Below are 19,451 nucleotides of genomic sequence, written 5' to 3' on the forward strand. Positions count from 1 at the left end.
ATATGTGGCGAAGCAGCGAGCGCAGACAAATTCTACAGATTGCTGCATAATCCGGTGCTTGAAGGCAAGCGTCAGATCCAGCCCATAATGTTTCATTACTGCTCAAAATTATTCATGTGTATGGGCAAGTTGTCCGTCAAACTACACCGCCCCCCCATCTACCCCTCCACCCTGCGCCAATATTCCCACCCACCTCGATTCCTGGCGCGCACACATATGCATACCGACATGCACGACCCCTCTCCTTCACTTGAATTGATTTGTATACAATAAGGAGAAATCACAATGAGAGCGAGCACGCAGGTGACAGCTCTGGCAGAGAGAAGCTTGAACATGGCTTATTTCCCAGGGGAACTAAATAGCTCTGCATTGAGGAGCTACTTCATCAGCGGGGAGGTATATGATCACAAAATTGGTGAGATCACGAGGGGAAACTGCCACCCCCTGCTTCATTGCATCTCCTAAAAGACATAGGCAAAAAAAAAAAAAAAAAAAAAAGCCTTCGACGAATAAAGAGCAAAGGGAGATGGAGCACATTTGCAACCCCTGGGTCTAATTGAACATCTCTTCTGTAAAACTGCGTAATGTACCTCTATGATCGCGTTGTGAAGTTAAGTTTAAAGATAGCACTTCCCTTTAAAATTGACGAAAGCGCTTGGTATTCACTTGGTAAATGGATGGCGAGAGCAGTTAATTATAAAAAAAGTAATTACAGCTTTAACTAAGTGGAAAGGTCAGAACAGTGTGATGATGTACTTCCCTTTCTTCTACGACTGATATACAGTAAGGCAATACTACTGTAGGTGGATCACGGTGAGGAACAGCAGGTCGAGGTGTTTCAAGATCAGAGTTCGATCATGTGCAGAAGACAGGTTTCTGGATCAAAACAGACGCTGTTGACTATAACACACGAGTTCCTCTTCAGTATGTCTTTAAACCTTAATTAAGTCAATTACACCATTAGATAAGGTCAAAAATGAAGATCCAGCGTTAAATGTTTACCCACATAATTGCAGCTTTAATTATTTGTTTATCATTACATATTTGTTTTGTGCATCCCAAATTCACTGATGACTAAAGAAAATATATCTTTCTTTTCTAAGGGCTATACTCCAAAACAAAAGCACTATTTATCCAATTTCTGGAAGAGATAGAACTTTCGCTAATCATTGTCAATAGGATTAGAGGATTGGGCTGCATCACCAAGCTGTCTGACTACAGCCGCATGCTTTTCAAAGAACTTTATTTCAGACAGGATTCATAGCCTTAGGCCATGATTTTGTCATGAGACAACATTGACAGTTGATGTCAAAAATATGGCATTCGCTGGATTCTTGATGCCGAATCCTCATCAAAAATGACTGAACTTTTCTCGGCCAGAGTCGAGAGTGTTTCTTTTTTTTTTTCTTTTTTCTTTTTAAATCATAGATCCTATCATTTCAGAGTTTGGGTTATCAAATTGTGACGTTTTTGTTAAATATGCCCTTTGATATATGTTTTAATTAAACATTACTGCCGCTGCTTCAAAGTCATACACACAGTCTGTTTAAGAGAAGTGGAAGTAGCCACCATGTCACCCACTGTTTAGTAGACTACCATCCTGAAGCCTTGTCCAAAGAAATTTGGAGTTCGGTATCTTGGTCAAGAATACTTGGACATGTGGCCGAAGGAGCCAGGGAAGCAAGCCAGCCAACTTCCGATCACCAGGTCTACCTTCCAGCCACAGCCGCCCCTCACCAGGCAAGTGAGGCCATGGCAGCGTGGCTAGAAAATGCTTGTGTAATGTACATTAACTGTGAAAATAACTGTGAAATTTGGGGCGAGAGAAAAAGGGTCTTTAAGCAAAATAGACTTGCCAGAAAGAGAGAATAGTCTGAGTTTTTAGATTAGAGAACTGATCTGGGTTAGTCTGTAGACTGTAGAAAATACGTCTATACGTCTGTAAACTGAAAACGCACTGTGAGAGGGTCAAGTGTGAAGAGGTAACAACCCCCCACAACACATGTTCATGGCAATTTACATGTACACACTGCCATGAATAGATATTGCTGTCCTAACTGACTGGTCGCCATGCCCTAAATCGTACCCCACTTTAGTGTCTAATTGTTCTAAATAGGACCATGATTTACAAAATGAACACTGTCTTGTATTGAAGAAGACTTAAAACTAACAATTGGGACCCTAAACTCATTAGAAAACTGTTCAGTGAGGTCATAAATCAAGTGAGAAGTGGGGTTTTCTCATAAGCTTTACATGCAATGTGACATCTTTCTGGAAGCAGTGGAGTGGCTGGCTTTGCAGACGGATGCAGGTTAAAGGCACTTCCATATTGGCGTCACTTTTGAGACCCAGAGTCTACGCCAACTTCTGTTATTGCAGTCTGTATATATACGATTATTATTAATTTCCTGGTCTCTTGCCAAACTGCTGTCCAAATCCATCAGACCCGCTGCAAAAAAAAGATGTGTGAAGTATTGCTGGAGGAAGGCAGACAAAGCGCAAAAGCACAGTGTATTCGTGTGAGTCTGTGTGAGGTATACAGGGACAGAACGAGTGAGTAATGAATAAAAATTGAATTTCTCAACTGTGCATGCTTGCAAGTGTTTGACAGTAGCAGGCCGGGAGTATGAATGTGCATACTGTGTGTTCTCTTGGGCCGATCCAGTAGTCACCAGGAAATTATACTCACCACAATGCCAAACTGCTCCGACTCCACTAGCTCTTCATATTCACCCTTTAGTTCCGCTAGCGCACTCAGCTCTTTCTGCTCTGGCAGGTTCTTTATCAGGTTCTACAAATGGGAGAGCACACACAAAACACACAAACACACAAAGAGCTACTGTTAATGCAAATCTAGTTTTTTTTTTTTTGTTTTTTTTTTCTGTCCATGTCAGGATAAAAATCATGTCGCAGACAAGGATGACAGGGTACAATACACAGTAGAAGCAGAAAAAAAGAGTCCATAAGTGCAAAGCTGCTGACTGCATTGCTCATCAACAAACCCAGTTAGCCACATGGATGTTTATTCATATCAGAGTGTACGAGCATTATGCGACCTTAGATGCACTTTTCACAGAGCCATGGAAGAAAAGGTTTGTGCGTGTACAGTTGTGAAAGGATACAGATTATATGGGAAACTTCCTTCAGGTTCTGACACTATCAAACAAGACATTTTCTATTCCATACACTTTTCTTCATTAGACCCGGACCTGCACAGAGGTTTGCCGACGGTCTGGTAGGAGGATGAGTAGATAAGGTCACATAATCACTGCTCACAGTTGGCTTTTTACTGTGACACCGGCGGCCCTTAGCCAATTACCGAAGCACCTTTAGATAGCCGACCTTCTACCGCATCTGTCTTAAAAATACATGCAACGTGTTTGCCACTAATTTGCTACTTGTCTGTTAAATTTTCCTTTGTTAAGAAGTAAAAAAAAAAAAAAAAAGAGCTGCTAGTGGTGAGGTTGAAGATTAAGATGGAGATGAGAAAGATAATGGGAGGGGCTGTGTTTTCTGTAAATGTTAATTGTTTGTGTGAAGGTCAGCCAAGTTAATAAAATTGACCACGCCGACTCCCCCCCACCCTTTTTTTTTTTTTTTTTTCTCAGAGGAGAAGAAGAGGAAGAGGTGCCCTTTTCCAGGTCTTCACAAAGCTTCCTTTCTCATTAGCTCCCCAAATGTATTCAGCGGGAGCAGCCTGGCACGGGGTCACGTGACCAGATGGGAACCTCGACAGGGGAAACACAGAGTAGACACCGCTACTGGGTCACGGGCCTGGCTGACCACTCCACAGACCTCAGCAGCTATGGCCAAAGTCTTCTGCCCACTAATGATGACATCTCTGTCCTTCCCTCAGGGAATTCAGCAATATAAAAAGAAAGTCATAATGCAGGCCTGGCATTCCTGTTTGGGAGGGAGCCATTATATCAAATGTTGCTTGCTTTTGCAAGCTCCAATTAGGGTCCCTGGCAAGCAATGGTGCCATAATAATGAAGGCTTTTGATCATATCAGCAGAGGCAGAAAGGATTGTTGATGATATAAATATAAAAAAACATATTTGTGTAATTGGATTTGTAAGGGTGGATTTATATCCTATATAGTTAAATGATGACTGCGCACATGGACGTCCTTTTTGTCCTCTTTTGGTTCAGAACAATGAATACACTGCTAATATTACTCTCTTGTGCCCTTAAATAAAGGAACTCTTTACTCATTACCTTTTATACAGAAGGCATTCTGAGGCATTGTTTAATTTTCATTGGTAAATGCCAGTTTTAATCACTTTTAACGTCTGACTGAAAGGCAAATGTCTGTTCCTGAAAACTTGATAATAAGCAGTTTTTTGTATTAAATGTATTAAATATTCCAAATACTTGGAGGGTTTCTGTCATGTACATAGACTGATCCTAGTCAGAGTGATATGTACACAGTAAAATACATCAGTAGCTGGATTATTAATAAAGGTCTCCTTGACAATGTGTCATTGATTCTGAATATAGCGGCAAATCTGATTATTCCGGCAGATTTCATGGCAAAGCTTCCTGAGCAAAGACAAACAATACAGGGTACATACATTAAGTCCCCTAAGGTGCCCTTCCATTTGAGTTGAGTCTGGTCTGGCAGAGTATAGAAATTAAGTGTCCTTGGGAGAGTCTTTTTAATATTTCATGTTTCCTTCTACAGTGAAGTTGTGCTCTGAATACTTGTCAGTCATCTGCAGTAAGTACACAAATGTACATACAGATGTAACTTAAACCATTCATTGGGTTTGTAGAAGTTTGTAATTACATCAGGAGTGGATTTAATGCTTTGAATGAGGTGAAATTATTGTAAAACACTGCAGAAGACTGTGTCACAGAAAATCAAATCCACCTTGTACTTGTCATTGCATTTGTCTGTCATCTTGTTAATTATTAGAAACCCCGTAGAGCACAATTGACACAAAGGCAGCACCATATGTGTGACAATGTGGGAGACTGGGTGATGACGCTGGGCCAGACTCCTCACCACAGGCCACCAGACACACACAGCAGTCTAGGAGAGATTACTGGAAGAATGCTAGCAACACTACACATTCATTTACCGCCTTGGGTGAAGATGAAGGCACTGCATATCAGCACACTTGCAAGAGTACGGCAATCCCCCGACAAATCAGGGGCAGGAAAATGTGGTTGTTCAGGTTAAAAACCTCATAAATCACGCTTAGTACTGCCTTGTCAAAAATCAAGACGCACTTTGGGCAGAATGTGTTATCAAAGTGGATATATTCAATCATCAGTGTAAATGTATACGGTAAATCTGTAGAAAATTATGCTGTGTTACTGCCCTGCTGCCATGCTTTTTGTTTTGTTTTGTTTTTTTTTCCAAGGAAATGTTATAAATTGACTTTTATGGATTGGCTTGACTGGTTGTACAAGTAACAGGCAACATAAACACAGTTTTTAGTTTAACCAAAAGGGTACACAAATTATGTTTAACGACTTTATGTGTCAATATAAGCCTGTTGACTGGAGTCCCCTGAATTCTAAATCTAAGTCTAAAAAGTGCAAACAATAAACATATAACATATCAAATGCCCCAGCTTCTATGGTCTTCATTTCTAGATGGCTACCAAAAAAAAATAACTGCCTTCAGTAAAATGCTGGATGTAATTATTCAGTATGCAGTTTGGTTGTCCATCAACCACGCGCTCAGTTTGACGAATCAGAATCAATTAATCGCTGTAAGGGGCGGCGGCGGTCCAATAACACACAGCCGAGCACAATTTACGTGAACGCACGCCTGTCAAAATGTGTTAAATCTCAATCCAAAGAATCACTGTGACGTTAATGTGCAGATAATCGGTTCCAGTTGTTATCCTGTTCGGAAACAGATTAAGATATTATTGGACACAATACCCAATCAGTTTATTATAGATTTAAATTTGCAGGTCAACACAAGGACAAAATCATTACCAGTGTTTCTCCTGCAGATTAATTTAGAACTGTACCTTTTCTTTTTTTTTTTCTTTGTTTTTAAATGTGTCCACTACACAAAAATGACTAAATACTGGTGAAATAATCTCACTCCTGCTACCCAAGCTGTGAAAGGTTTGTGCTCGAGGACTGGAAGCGGTTGCCAGGGTAAAGGAGAGTGTAAAAGTAATGAGATACACGTTACGGTTCACTAAACATTTGTAGAGGATGACAGTATCTGAAGGGCTTTCACTTCCATACTTTGATCTCCGCTGCTGTCAACTAGCTCCCAGTAAATCAAGGTTCACAGTTTAGCAGCCGCCAAGAACCCATGCCAACTTAATACAGTTTAAAAATGAGGGTATTAGGCATGTATTAGGCGTGAACTTAACCACACAGTTTACAGCACTGCATGCTGGTTAAATCAGCAGGTGCTGATGTTGTGTAGATTAAAAAAAAAAAAAAAAAAACATGTTCAAAAAGCTTAGATATTCACAATACAATGAGAGTCAGTAAAAGTGTGTACTAAACACCATACGTATAAATATCTTAGTGTGCCAAAATTCTCGGCCTTTTTGAGTCCACACATTCCTTCCTTTACTGAGCTGCAACATCTACCACACCTACTTTATGACCCCTACCTTGTGAAATACACTTAGAGCACAGAGAAGCATATTCCCCGCAGTAATGTCAAACTGATAAAGAAAAACCAAGAAACCTTAAGATGTAATCTGAGACACGTCAATCGATAAGGCTTTTCTCAGAGCAATAAAGTCTTTATTAAGCTGGGTTAAACAAAGGAGAAACGAGGGAGAATCGTCTGATGTCTCAAAGACGATCTGAGTAAACCATGTTCGTCTCTGCTGCGTCTTTTTGGAGGTCTACAACAAAGACAGAAGAGGGGGCCGCGTCTGCCACGTGCTTGACAGATGTGATTTTCTCCTTTTAATTGATTTTCTCCTCAATTTTTTGGGAGACAGACAAACGTGTGGTATTTCGTCCATGCTTTGTGATGAAGAGCAACACAGGACTGCCGTCTACCCGCTGTGACACCACAGCGGGCTCCCCTACCTGACTCATGGCGAATCACTGAAGACTTCGGTTTGAATCAATAACTAAATAATAGACAGACAAGAAGACTTCTCAACATTCTGCGAGCCTTACTTCTCAAACCGACAATGCCTGACAGTTCCAAAAAACACATTATGTGAAATTTCAAAAGTTGCTTCTTCATTTTTTTTTTTTTTTTTCAAAACTAAGCTTTAGAGTCAAAAGAGAGACAGAGAGAGAAAAAAAAAAAAAGTAATTCTGCACAATAGCTTGAGTGTGTAGACAGCATCCATCTCAAACAAAAGGTTACCACCACAGAACTGGAAACTGAATATGTGGAACAAAGGCTATCAAGTTGTGTTTTTTTGTTTACCAGAACGGGGACATTCTTAACAGATAATGCTCGATAAAACAGAGCATGGTGGCTTCCAAATGTTTCTTTTTTTCTGAATTTTTTAATTCCACTGAAAACAAACAAGCATTGTTCTATATTTCAAATAATATGCGACGCATTTACAGGTACACCGAACACTTTATCTTATTAAATGTTCACTAATATAAGCGTGTTTTCAACATTTAACCTCGATAATTAAAGGGGAACTTACAAAAGAGAAAAAAACAAAGAGCGAACAACAAACAGCAAATCTTGTCTCACAGGTAAATATGGTAAACAATGAACATCAGTCACACAGGCTGTCCTAGTCTTACACAATCTACACCCTGCCAAACCACACAAACACCTCAAATCTCACTATGAGCAAAGCTACAGTGACAGGCTGACAGGCAACAAACTGAGTGTGACAGATTCTGAAATCGCATTAAACTAAATGAGAAATGCAGTCTGAGAGAAAGACACAAATGCAGTGAGAGGGAGGAAGAAAGGTTGAGAGAGAGAGAGGGAGAGAGAAGGAGATAGAGAGGGGAGGGATTAATTTGAGGGTTGGGGCTGGAAAACCTGACAGACTTACTGTGACATTAAATCTGTCTTTTAGAGGGAAATATGGAGGAATTTCTTAAACGTGCACACCTGAGCACTTACATACGCCATGAAAGGTGTGAAGCAGGATTAAGAGGGAAATTAACCAGGCAAATGGAAGGGTTCGCATTAAGAAAAAGAAGGAAAAAAAAAGAAAAAGGAGATGAACAGAGAGATAGAATTCAGGTAATGAACGAGACAAGAACAGAGACGAGGAGCGGAGACAGAAAAAGGAACAAGCAAATAATAAAAAACAGACAGCAGGAGATAAACAAAATGTTTCTGAAAGCTCCTTCCACACCCACCTGAATCCGCTGTGAGCCCTCAGGACTTGGATTAATCTAATGTTTATATATTAACTGAAAGGAAGAAAATGCTTTAAAATATGAATGCAGGTATTCCTTAATGATATCAACTTCAGTAAGACCGTTTTACCTAACGTGTGAGGACAATCTACACAAAGAACTTCTGCTATAAAAACAAACTCGTCAATGCAGGGAAAAAAAAAAGAAGGGGGGGTGAACTTTACTGCACCGCACTGAAATTATGTCTCATTTGTGAATATTCTTCTCTCGCAGTGTCCCATACAGTCACCCTAATACAGTGTCGGTATATGATGAGACTGTCAATCAAAAGGAGAAGAAAGCTAGCATGCAAAACAGTAATAGAAATTAATTTGTTTGTGGAGTCTGCTGTCTGACAGCGTTCTCTGAGTGATGTGCCATCTGTCACTGAAACAAAGAAAAAAAAGTGAGTGAAAAAAAAAAAATAAATTACCAGGTTAAGAAAAAAAAAAAAAAATACAGCATACCAGTGCACCTGAGGAGAAGCTGCACGGACTCCAACCTAATCAAAATGTAACCGTTGTGCTGTATTGTGCTGGAACTTTAAGCGTGTGCGCGCAAGCGTGTGTGTGTGTGTGAATGTGTGTGCTTTTAATCAATATTCAACCCGAGGACAGAGTACCTGGCCTGTACCCTGTGGTGAGAGATCAGCAGTGCGGTGATGATCAGTGAAAAGTACATGTAGTACCCTGGGTCCTCGCCATCAATTTCTGAAGCACATTTGATATTGCACCAAGCCAAACCTCGCCTCTCTTTCCCCTGCCTTTACTTTGTTTATTCAATACTTCTCCTCCCCTCCTGTCTTATTTTTCCAGCCCCAACAAATCAGCATAATGTATTTCACATTTCATTGTTAAATTAGCATTTGATGCAGAAGAGAGTTGTGTGCAGTGTGCCAAAATACACCACAATTAAGCCCAAGGGGGACCCCGTTTCTCCTGCTTAAGCTCTAATCCAACAGGCCCAATGCACAGCCATACTTATCGCCTTGCCCCACATGTGCACTTTTACACCATGCAAATGATGCCCCAACAATGTGCCAGGCTGCTACAATCACCTGTTGTTACAGCGGAGAACAAAGGCTGGCATGGGCACTGCCAGACCCTGCAGCCAACGGGCAACCACGTGTAATGATGAGGCCATGCATATGGATGAGCATCGCGGTGATCTGGGTGATTGACAAGAGAGATAAACAATAATAACAAGCAAGGCTAGTGTGAAAGACTCCTGTGAGACCTGGCGGAAAGGTTGTTGCCATGGCGAGGTGAAGAGGAGTAGTGCAAAGCCGAAAGCTGACAACGCCGGTGTTTACAGCGAGACAGCCGAGTCAGTGTGTATAAGGAATTCATGCGACATGTTATATAAATTGCTACGGTTAAAAAAGTAAGTAACATTATTATCTTTTCTAAAATCAAAAAATAATTGGAGAGAATAGCCATGTATGCATTTCCTGATGGTGCCTCTTCAACATACAAGTTACAGCCAATCGGGCAGAGAAATATATAAAGTTTATGTATAAGGAATGATGTTTTTGTGCTATAGCTAAGTAGTCTCGGCAGAATTCCTTTTTTCTTTCTTTTTTTTTTTCCTGTCAAATTCTTCAGCTCCCTGATGTTATTAAGTGTCATCACTTCATAGCATGAACTGATATCAAATAAAACACAGCCACATAACCAGCAAGGAAAGCGATTTATATTAGTGTGCGTACGACAACAGCACATTTCAATTCCCAGGCAGGGAAATGTGGACATACACTACAAAATGTCTGCAATTATTAATTTTAGAAGAAGGAAACACACTTGAAAAGTGAAGTAAGTCATGATATTGTGGCCGTAGGAAACGAGAACTTGGTAGCTGCTGCTAGAATAAGTGCCTTTATTCAGACAGAACATACAAATACATGGGTGAGACCCTTTCTTTTTTTCAAGTAATAGTACTTTTTTGTTTTTTTTCTTTCATGTTGATATTGTGTTGCAGTGATATCTACTGTCTTTTGTCCATGGCGTTACCATAAACACTCCCCTGGTCCCCAGGACTCACTAACCTCACTGCACTATATTTGATTTGAGTATGAATTTAACAGATGGCCGACTCTTACATATCGCACATTTAATATGTAAACACGTGTTGGTGTGACACCTAAATGCAGAGAATCCTTACATATGGTTTAATATCACGATACAAATGTGCAAAAAACCCTGTGACAGTAATTCCTATTTAACCACATCACTTTTGCAGCATTATACCTGTATCATTCTGATTTTGACACATTTTCATGGTGAATCAGGATGACTGAAAACTGCTTTAATGTGTGTCACCGTCTCCTGCTCATCCTAAATCATAAAAATGAATACAAACACTTCCCACTGTTTACTTGAAAGCCCTGATATGTCACCCAATGAGCACTGGGAAATGATGAGCACACATTAACTCACTAAGACATGCTGAGCTTAAATACAAGAGATGCTGGACACTACTTTGATATTCTTATGAGTGCGTTTGCACACAACATAGGGCAATGCTAATTACAAATGAATAGCAGCGGTGCAGTGTTACAGTCATTAGCATTTCCTTTTGAAAAGGAGATGGAGTAATATAAAATACATTGGCAGACATTAAACTTTAAGAAGCCACTCTGATATTCCACAAAACAAGCCCCAAGGGTCGTATCATCCGCTGACGAGAGTTAGCTTACCACACACACCAAAAAAAAAAAAAAAAAAAAACTGGGTGTGTTTAAACATTTAGTGATGACTCCCTCGTTTCAAGCAGCTAGGTCACATGGTGGGTTTGGGATGGAGGTGGGGGGGAAAAAAAACGCTCTGCACCAGCCACCAGCATACAAAACTGTTCTGTTTGTTAGAGTCTATGCGTCTCTCCGTGTTAATGCTAATTTACTTCTCTCCGCCGTCTCTCTTTGTTTGCTTGTTACTGCATAGATTTCAAACATATGATTTTTTTGGAACACACTGACAGCATAAGAGTGCAAGCCTTAGTTACAAAACTGACCTTCAAAAACCAAGTTACAATACCATATACATAAATAGTTTAAACAGTCCTGCATCTACACACATTGAAATCTCCCTGTCACACACTTTAAATAGATATAGTAGGTTAGGTGAAGTGGAAAACCTTGCTCCAAAAAAGCTTAACAAAAGAGAATCCTGACAAGCCCGAAGGCATGGACTGGATGTGGGTAATTTTATACCAAGTTATATACCGGCGCAGCAGATGTCTGAATATGAGGAACTGTGCTGCATATATCTTGATCTAAGTTTTAAACTTCGGTGCACAGCTGAAGTTTCCGACACTAAAAACAGCCCTCTGTGTTCACACATTAGCTCTGATCCACTGAGGTCAACACTGTGATGAGCTCCAATGTGACGTGGTTAAATTAGAAATGGGCCATAATTGGACATCGCAGGGACTCTGCAACAGCTAAACGGCTGCATGAGGAACCGAGGCCTGCTCGATGGAGGTAGAAAAGCTGATTAGACCTTAAAAAGCTAATATTTGCCTCGAGGGGACATTACAAGAGGGAGATGCACATATTGTAGGAAATTTAAGAATTTTATAAACTGTAATCACAAAGAACAATTCCCCAAGATGTGCCAATTAGGCAACAAGGGAACACAAGGTAGTCCAGCAGAATTGCTGTTCAATAAAAAAAAAGAATAAAATGTAAGACAAAAGAAGACACTTGGAGAGCTTGGAGACTACACTTGCTGAGCATTAATCTAAATTCCTGGAAACCAATACCACTTAATCCCTCTGACTGTAAGTAAGAAATCTTCCTAACGATGCATTTGGACACAGTTCCTCCCGGAGATTGCAAAGCATGTGTAATACAACAACAACAACACTGTCAGCCACTTAAACTTATCTAACAATTTTCCAGGGACTACTGTCACAATGAAGTGCTTTTCTATATACGATGAGTAAGCTTAACCACAGCTTTTAGCCTCTTGAAAAGGATATCTCAACAAAATAAAATACTGTTGTCGCTGTTGTTTGACCAAGGTCTTAGGTGTCACAGTTAAAGAACTAATAGCCATTTTTATGACAAATCTCCTAAACAATTAGTGAAAACGAATCATTCCGAGCACAATGATGTTAAATTATGCATTAGTATATGATAATCGACAAAATATTTCACATTATTGAAATTACTACTGCCACATGCTCCTATTGATGATAGTTTAGAGCTTCTGATGCTTTCGATTATCTTTTTTTTTTTTTTTCCTTCTGCGCACGTACCATAAACTGTGTTTTTTGCAGAAATGTGCAGATGAACTGAATGTGAAGCACTGACAAATACAAAACATGAACGTCACTCTACATAACAAGAAACAAACTGCTGCGGGCTGCCTTTAGAAATCATATAAAATGAATGACACTGCAGTGATAAAAAATAAATAAATAAATAAATAAATAAATAAAAGTAATATGGTAATGAGTACATTTCATTACAATCATGCTTTCAGCCTATTACATCGTACTAACCTTACCAGTCAACTATTATGAGCAACCCTGTTAATGTGTATCAGTTGATTACACCATAAACTATGTGAGTTTACAAGTGCTTATTAATAATCTGACCATTGTTTGCCCTGTTGGCAGGAACTGTGGGGGCATGGGACCAACTACCATTATTCTGCCAGTTAAGCCTTTCCCTCGGGGTGAAGAGGCTGTGAGGGACTTTTGGTGAAATTACAAATACCAAAGGAGAGCCAACTCAAGTCAACAACTGCAAGGTCATGGGCGTAGCCACGTCATGATCTGAACAATGTGTGTGAGGTATAATATGTTCTTTGCAAAGGTGCTACTGAAAAGCCCCCCCGGGGGGGTTGACATCCTAAGGTGCCAAACACGGAGCGACCAGGTCCTTGCAGACCAGAGCGCACGTGCCTGACTGTTTCACTCACAAACAAGGTCTCCAGAACCTTCCCTCGCTGCTTCTGTTGCCAGCCAGCAATAGTAATGGCTTGCTTTGACAAGCTGTCAGCCCTTTAAAAGCAGACCTTTGCCAAGCTGTTCTGGGCTCAATCTGTTTTCACCGAGCCGACGTTCATTATTGTCTTTCATTGTCCTCTTCATCTCATTGTTATACAAGGTATGATAGTGGGTTGGCTCCGATGTCTTTTTGAATTTGATGAAGCTGACCTGATATACAAAAGTGCCCTCTGTCCACCAGCACTATGAATATTGCAGACAAATGAGATGAAGAAAGGGATAATGTATGCAAACATGTGTGTGTGTGTGTGTGTGTGTGTGTGTGTGTGTGTGTCTGTGTGTGTGTGTGTCTGTGTGTGGACATCAGACACATTTAGAGGTTGGATGATAAATGACAGAATTGTGCAGGGCGACTAGAAGACAGATGGGATAACTGACACCGCCGTTCCATTTGCATGGACTGTACGTATGTTTGTATGCCGGGTATACAGAGATGGAAATAAGTGTGGAATTGCACGGATTCATATGAAGCCTGGATGAATGCTGAGGGCCTGAACTGTCTGCCAGCATTCAGGGATGTGTACATCATCTCTGAGGCGTTGATGGGCCCTAATGCAGAATAAGGAGAGCCAATCAACTCCTATCTATCCACTCTGCCACGGTGACACATTGTAGGGGTACTTCAAGGCCAACGCTCTGCCACATTCTGCTGACAAATCATTACATTAGACATGTCGACAGAGAAAGAAGATAATAAGATTGAGTTACAGAGTTTTAGATGCATTATGAACACCTCTTGCCTCCTTGATTCCTTCTATTTTCACTATTCCTTCCATTTATCAATCGCCCGCTTGCTTGTCACTCGCCTTTGCAAAAATAATACCAAGGCGCGATTTTAAATTGAGCTGGTCTTCGTGGTGTTTCATTTTCTCCTTGTATCAAGTGCTACAAGACCGGTTAAAATTGAGTCATTGTTTATCAGAGCTCATGAATACAAGGGATCTTTGTGGAAGTGCCAGACACAGTACAGTATATCACTTTTCCTCAAGGTTGAAGTGTGCATTAAAGCCTAACAATTTGTTAAATTGATAAAAATGCTTAGTGACAGACAGAGGAAGGCTGTTTGAAAAACACAAAGTAGTGAGCTTTGAGATCCAACCTGAAGTTTGAAAATCCAAGATGCAAGTAACAAAGAGAGTGTAACAACACAGGGTTAAATACACAGCGGTGATTAACTGATGGCACATGGAAGAGGGGCGTGAAAACAGACTAAGACTGGACGTGGAATGTAAAACATGAACAAAACTACAAAATAAAATAGGAAAAAAAACCAAACTATAAACTCAAACTGTGACAATATGTCTTCAATCAGAAACTACTTAGCGTCTCCATCAATATCAAATTTGCCATGTTCCACTTACAACTATTATTGCTCAGCAAAGCCTATTCTACATCTTTTAATTATTAATCGCCAAAACAACAGGTGGCACCGAGCTATCAAAACTGTGAAGAGTAACTAACAGCTAGAAATGCAACACAGGCAGTAGAGGTTTCATCTTCCATACACTCTTTAACCAAATACATTTCTTTCATACTTTCTTTTCTTTCCCTTCACTATAGCAGCTTGATCATAAACACTATTTACTTTAATTTTAGATGCAATCACCCACTCATTTAAGCATTAGCAAGATGGTTGCTTTGCATTTCCTTTATCGTTGCCCGAGCCATGCAGACACATCTTCCTACTCTGTATGTGTGTGCAGTTGTCCATGTGGATAAATGGTGATTGGCATGTGGCTGGAAGTGGGTGGTGTAGAGTGATTAATCAGCATAATGAGTGTAGATGAGCACTGTGCAGATGGAGCCCACACTCAGGACTGTGTCACCCAGCAGGAAGTCTCTCTGCTCCCCTCCAGTGCTTCTGTATAGCTCTAGCTGTGTTTCTCGGCCGTGTGTCACTCGCTTCCTTGTTTAATTTGTGAGCTCGGTTCTGCATGATTTTGTTCTATGATCGCCTGACTCTCATTTTGGCCGGGAAGACTCGCTAAGTATACAACTTCCATACAAATAAAAGAAAAAGAGCCTTGTGTTGGTTTTACTTTTCTTACCAAATGGTGATTCGCAATGTTGTGTATATTCATAAAACAAGAATTTGTTTTACGCCGTTGTGAAAACCAAAGAGCCAAACTGCTCTATCCGTCAAACACCAGAGCTGAGTTTATTTTTTATTTTTTATTTTTTCCTTCTTGAGAAGCGAACGTCATCCTACTGTGTGGCATAAAAAGTCTGATTACACATCAGCTCCTTTGAAAGATTTCATAGAAAGAAAGAATAATGAACACGGAAACTAGTTCCTTAACTGATATTGCTGAGAAAGAGGCAGAAAAAAGCTCAAAGGAGAAAAAAATAAATAAATAAAAAAAAATAACTATCTTCATAATGAAGTGAGAGCAAATTCAGTAATACAGACAAGTGGGCATATTTTCAATTTGGCAGGACCTCCTTATCCCTGCACAACATGTTTTAACACTACACAACAATTAGCATAATGGTACACTACATGTTCTGTTGACAGGTTCAAACTAATCAGAGACAGAATTCAGCGTAAAGTGTTTAAGAGCCTTACATTGAACAACTTCCAATTAAATCATGTTTTTGTTTATCTAAAGTACTTAAATCTTTAGTGGCTGCTTGTCTGTGACTGTTTTATTGTTCGTTTTAGTCTTTTTGAGAGGGTTGTATCACGCATTGTATTCATAAAAATATTAACCAGGGAGGAGGATGTGAATTAGCCACAGCTAAAGCTCCCAAATACATTGCATTTTAAGTAGATGTAACATTTCCTAAATGGATTGTTGTGTCAAATAATCTGATAAATAAATTGAAAAACAAACAAAAAAAAATGTAGTGTACATCAATAAGGTATTGCTGCAGTGAGCCCCAGACAGATTCAAAGTACTTAACCTTACATGGATGCTGACATCAGGATGAGGCATAAATCAATGTTATTACCTGATTATGGGAAAATTCAAAAGATGAGAGTATGCCATGCATTGCCACCCAGACGTTTCTGAGAAGCCTTGTATATGAATCTGTTTGTCTAATCTAAAGCTGTCAGTGATTGTAAAGACAGTATAAACTTCTGATGATTCGAACTATAGATGAAGAAAGAAATGATGCTGACTTTAAGAGCTTCAAACAGCGATGCAAATCAGTATTACTCTCGCTGATAAAATACTAATACGGTAGGTAAATGGACGGCACTGGAGCAAAATACTACACACAAGGAAAGAAACATGATGACACGGCACACTGCGAGTGAATAAATATTTTTTTCCTCGAGAGTTGTCCTAATTGTCCAGTCCAGGCTATACTCTGTCTTTTGCATCGTTATCTAACCAGCAGTGACACACTTGCCAGATGTGGGCACCGTCTGCGCAGATAAGTTAACTCAGTCGGTCCTCTCGCCTCCCCCTGGATTTTGTGACATTAACTCACGCCCAGATGCTTATGCTGACTCACACACTTGCTCTCATGAGCCTCGTTGAGCCTCCCTTTTTTTTCTTCTCCAGCCTCTTTGTCTTGCTGCGCATTTGTTATGAAGGGGAAAGGGAAGCGTCAAGTGAGATGATGGAAACACCCACTAAGAGGTGTTTGTCTGTGGAAACTAAACCTATATTCGTGTCACTTTTCCACGTCTGACATCCCTGACACCGCAGATTCAGATGCATTTGTTTTAAATAGGACCCATTAAGCTCGTTCTGCATCCAGAGTTGCACTGTTCTTGTTGTAAAAATAACTAGCTGCTGTTATCTAGTTACCTCACTTAGCCGTGCAGCTCGCGATTCTATTCAGCTGACCCTGCTCGGACTAGGAGCTCAGAGCACCAGGGGACTGTTGGTCTTTCTAGCAGAGCAGTGTTGGACCGCCGGGTTGAGATGGCTATCAGACCTAAGCGGGGCAGAGTCAGCTAACAGGACTTCTAACTGCACAGCTAACTGAGCTTATGGCAGCTAATGTAACAGTTATCAACAGTTAGCAAAGCATCTTTGAGAACCAGCAGAGTAGCCACAGGGCATCAGAGGGTAAACCATAGAATATTTTCTCCATTAAATGTAAATCCCTGTAGTAAATCACCACAATATGAATAAAAACCCAACTTGATGTTGGTAGCTTGTCAAGGTCAGTGTGATGGTTGCTCTCGTATGTGGTGCATATAGCGGTTATTTTCTCTGGAACCCTATCAGTATATAACAACCAGTCCAACTATTTGCTTGGTGCTGTGTGCTATCAGGCCCTGGTGGGGGGGATGTTGGGGACACAGCTGCCCTGCTGGCAGCTACAGAAAGGTGGCAGGTTGGAAAAGGTCAACACCTCAACTTCCTTTCTCCTTCAGAAAGCGGAGGGGGATCTGGCATCTTATGACGTACACTCTGTACTTTCTGCAGGATTGCCAGCCAATTAAAGGTTATCAGAGCTCAAAATAATGGTCCTGCAGGGTGGCACTCTAGATAGGCCCCATCTAAATATATATTGCCTCACCCCCTTTTACTAGCGTCTGGGATCCGAGCAGTGGGGAGGAAGCGGACTAGCTCCTGTGCAAGTGTCTATTGATAAGCCATGAGGGAAAGGATATACAATAAATCAGCAGGAAGGCAATGTGTTTTTTTCCCAAGGCAGGAAAGACTTCTGGACTTAAACATACCATAAAGAACGCTGAACTGGTTATGAAGCAGTCTCAATTTAATACTGATGCTTCTATATGACCTACAAAAGCAACCAAGACCAAAAGCAGGAAGTTGACTGACTCTATAGTTATCTTCATGCCTAACACTGAGTCAGCTTCTTAGTGAAAACAGATTCAATCTTTTATGGCATGTAGGCTGGAAGAGCCTGACTTACATTTTGCATACATGTACATTTTGTTCATGAAATAGTGAGATGTGGTTTAATATCAAAATATGAATTTAAGCTGGAATGGGACTATAGCTGGCTCGTAGCGTAACATTTATGTGATGATAATCTACATTCTGTCTATTTATCCTGCAAAAAAGGGCTAGTACTTACAGGAAGAGGCATCTTACTTGCACTCGCTTTCAAAACAAATGCATGTGTTAGCCAGATAAAGACCTTTATGGCACAAGGCGGCAGTGCTCTTGATGTTTTTGTCCACTGGTGCCTTCAAAATCAACACAAAGTAAAAGTTCCTTATAGTTGTTTTCAGCTTGAAAGCTGCACTTGAATGATGCCCACCACTGGATGGAAACAAATAAATAAAATAAATAAGAATCTTGCACACAACACAGTGTATCACTGCCAAGATTATACTGAAATGACATCTTCTATTTGTTTTTCACTCCTGGGGTTTACCCCTCCTACTTCTGAAATAAAACAGAGACAAAAAAAACAAAACAACAGGACTGTTTTAGTGCTGCACACAAGGACAGTGCAAGAAATATTAGTGCAATTGAGGCTCACGCTGCCCAGCCATGCATCGTCACCTTAGCTGCACCCGCCCAGCTTTCAATTAATGCTTTCTGAGACAGAGAAAAAAACAAAAAACAAAGAACAAATAAAATAGCAGCAAAAACAAGTAGCCTTTAGGAAGCTCATCAATTATTGTTTAAGACAAAGGAAAGAGGAAAGGAGGGTGGAGTTGGAGAGACTTTGCCAAGCCTCGTCCTTCATCATCCATTATTGGAAGATGAATGGGGGGTCTCTACGGTCCACATGAGAATGAGGATTCTGATTTGTGCCAAAAACAGACCATTCCAGGTTTCAAATGGGGTCGCCAAGCTACCCACCAGACACTGGAATATAAAAATTATTTCTTTTCACGTGAGCGTGTAGAGAAGGTCTCTGTCTCTCACACACACACGGTGCTGAGCACATTTTTCAGAGGGTAAAAATAAGTGTGTGTGTGTGTGTGTGTGTGTGTGTGTGTGTGAGTGAAAGAACTAACACACCACGCTGAACATCAGTCTTACCTGGATGAGTGATTCGCTCAGTCTTTCCTCGTCTACCTCCAGCACAATGTCCCGGATCTCTTCATAAGGCAGGCGGAACGAGCCCAGGAAAATTGCTGTTGTGATGAAGAGAGAAAAGAGTCATTTCCTCCCCCTTTTTTTTATTAGACCGCGGGGTTCAAAGAGACATTTCAGCACTCATCGCTC

General features: G+C 40.5%; 1 protein-coding gene across 6 annotated transcripts in view; it reads right to left on the minus strand.

Annotated features, from left to right (window-relative positions):
• Nucleotides 1-19,451, minus strand: part of diaph2 (diaphanous-related formin 2) — a 391,770-nt gene that overhangs the window by 151,616 nt on the left and 220,703 nt on the right. For all 6 annotated transcript variants that reach the window (XM_037076294.1, XM_037076293.1, XM_037076295.1 and 3 more), the window contains 2 exons: nt 19,266-19,360; nt 2,690-2,791 (listed from right to left, as the gene is read on the minus strand). In XM_037076294.1, the coding sequence (XP_036932189.1) occupies nt 2,690-2,791; nt 19,266-19,360 (197 nt within the window). The remainder of the gene's footprint in view (nt 1-2,689; nt 2,792-19,265; nt 19,361-19,451) is intronic.

This window comes from Acanthopagrus latus, chromosome 18 (genome assembly GCF_904848185.1).
Source record: "Acanthopagrus latus isolate v.2019 chromosome 18, fAcaLat1.1, whole genome shotgun sequence".
NCBI classification, from domain to species: domain Eukaryota; kingdom Metazoa; phylum Chordata; class Actinopteri; order Spariformes; family Sparidae; genus Acanthopagrus; species Acanthopagrus latus.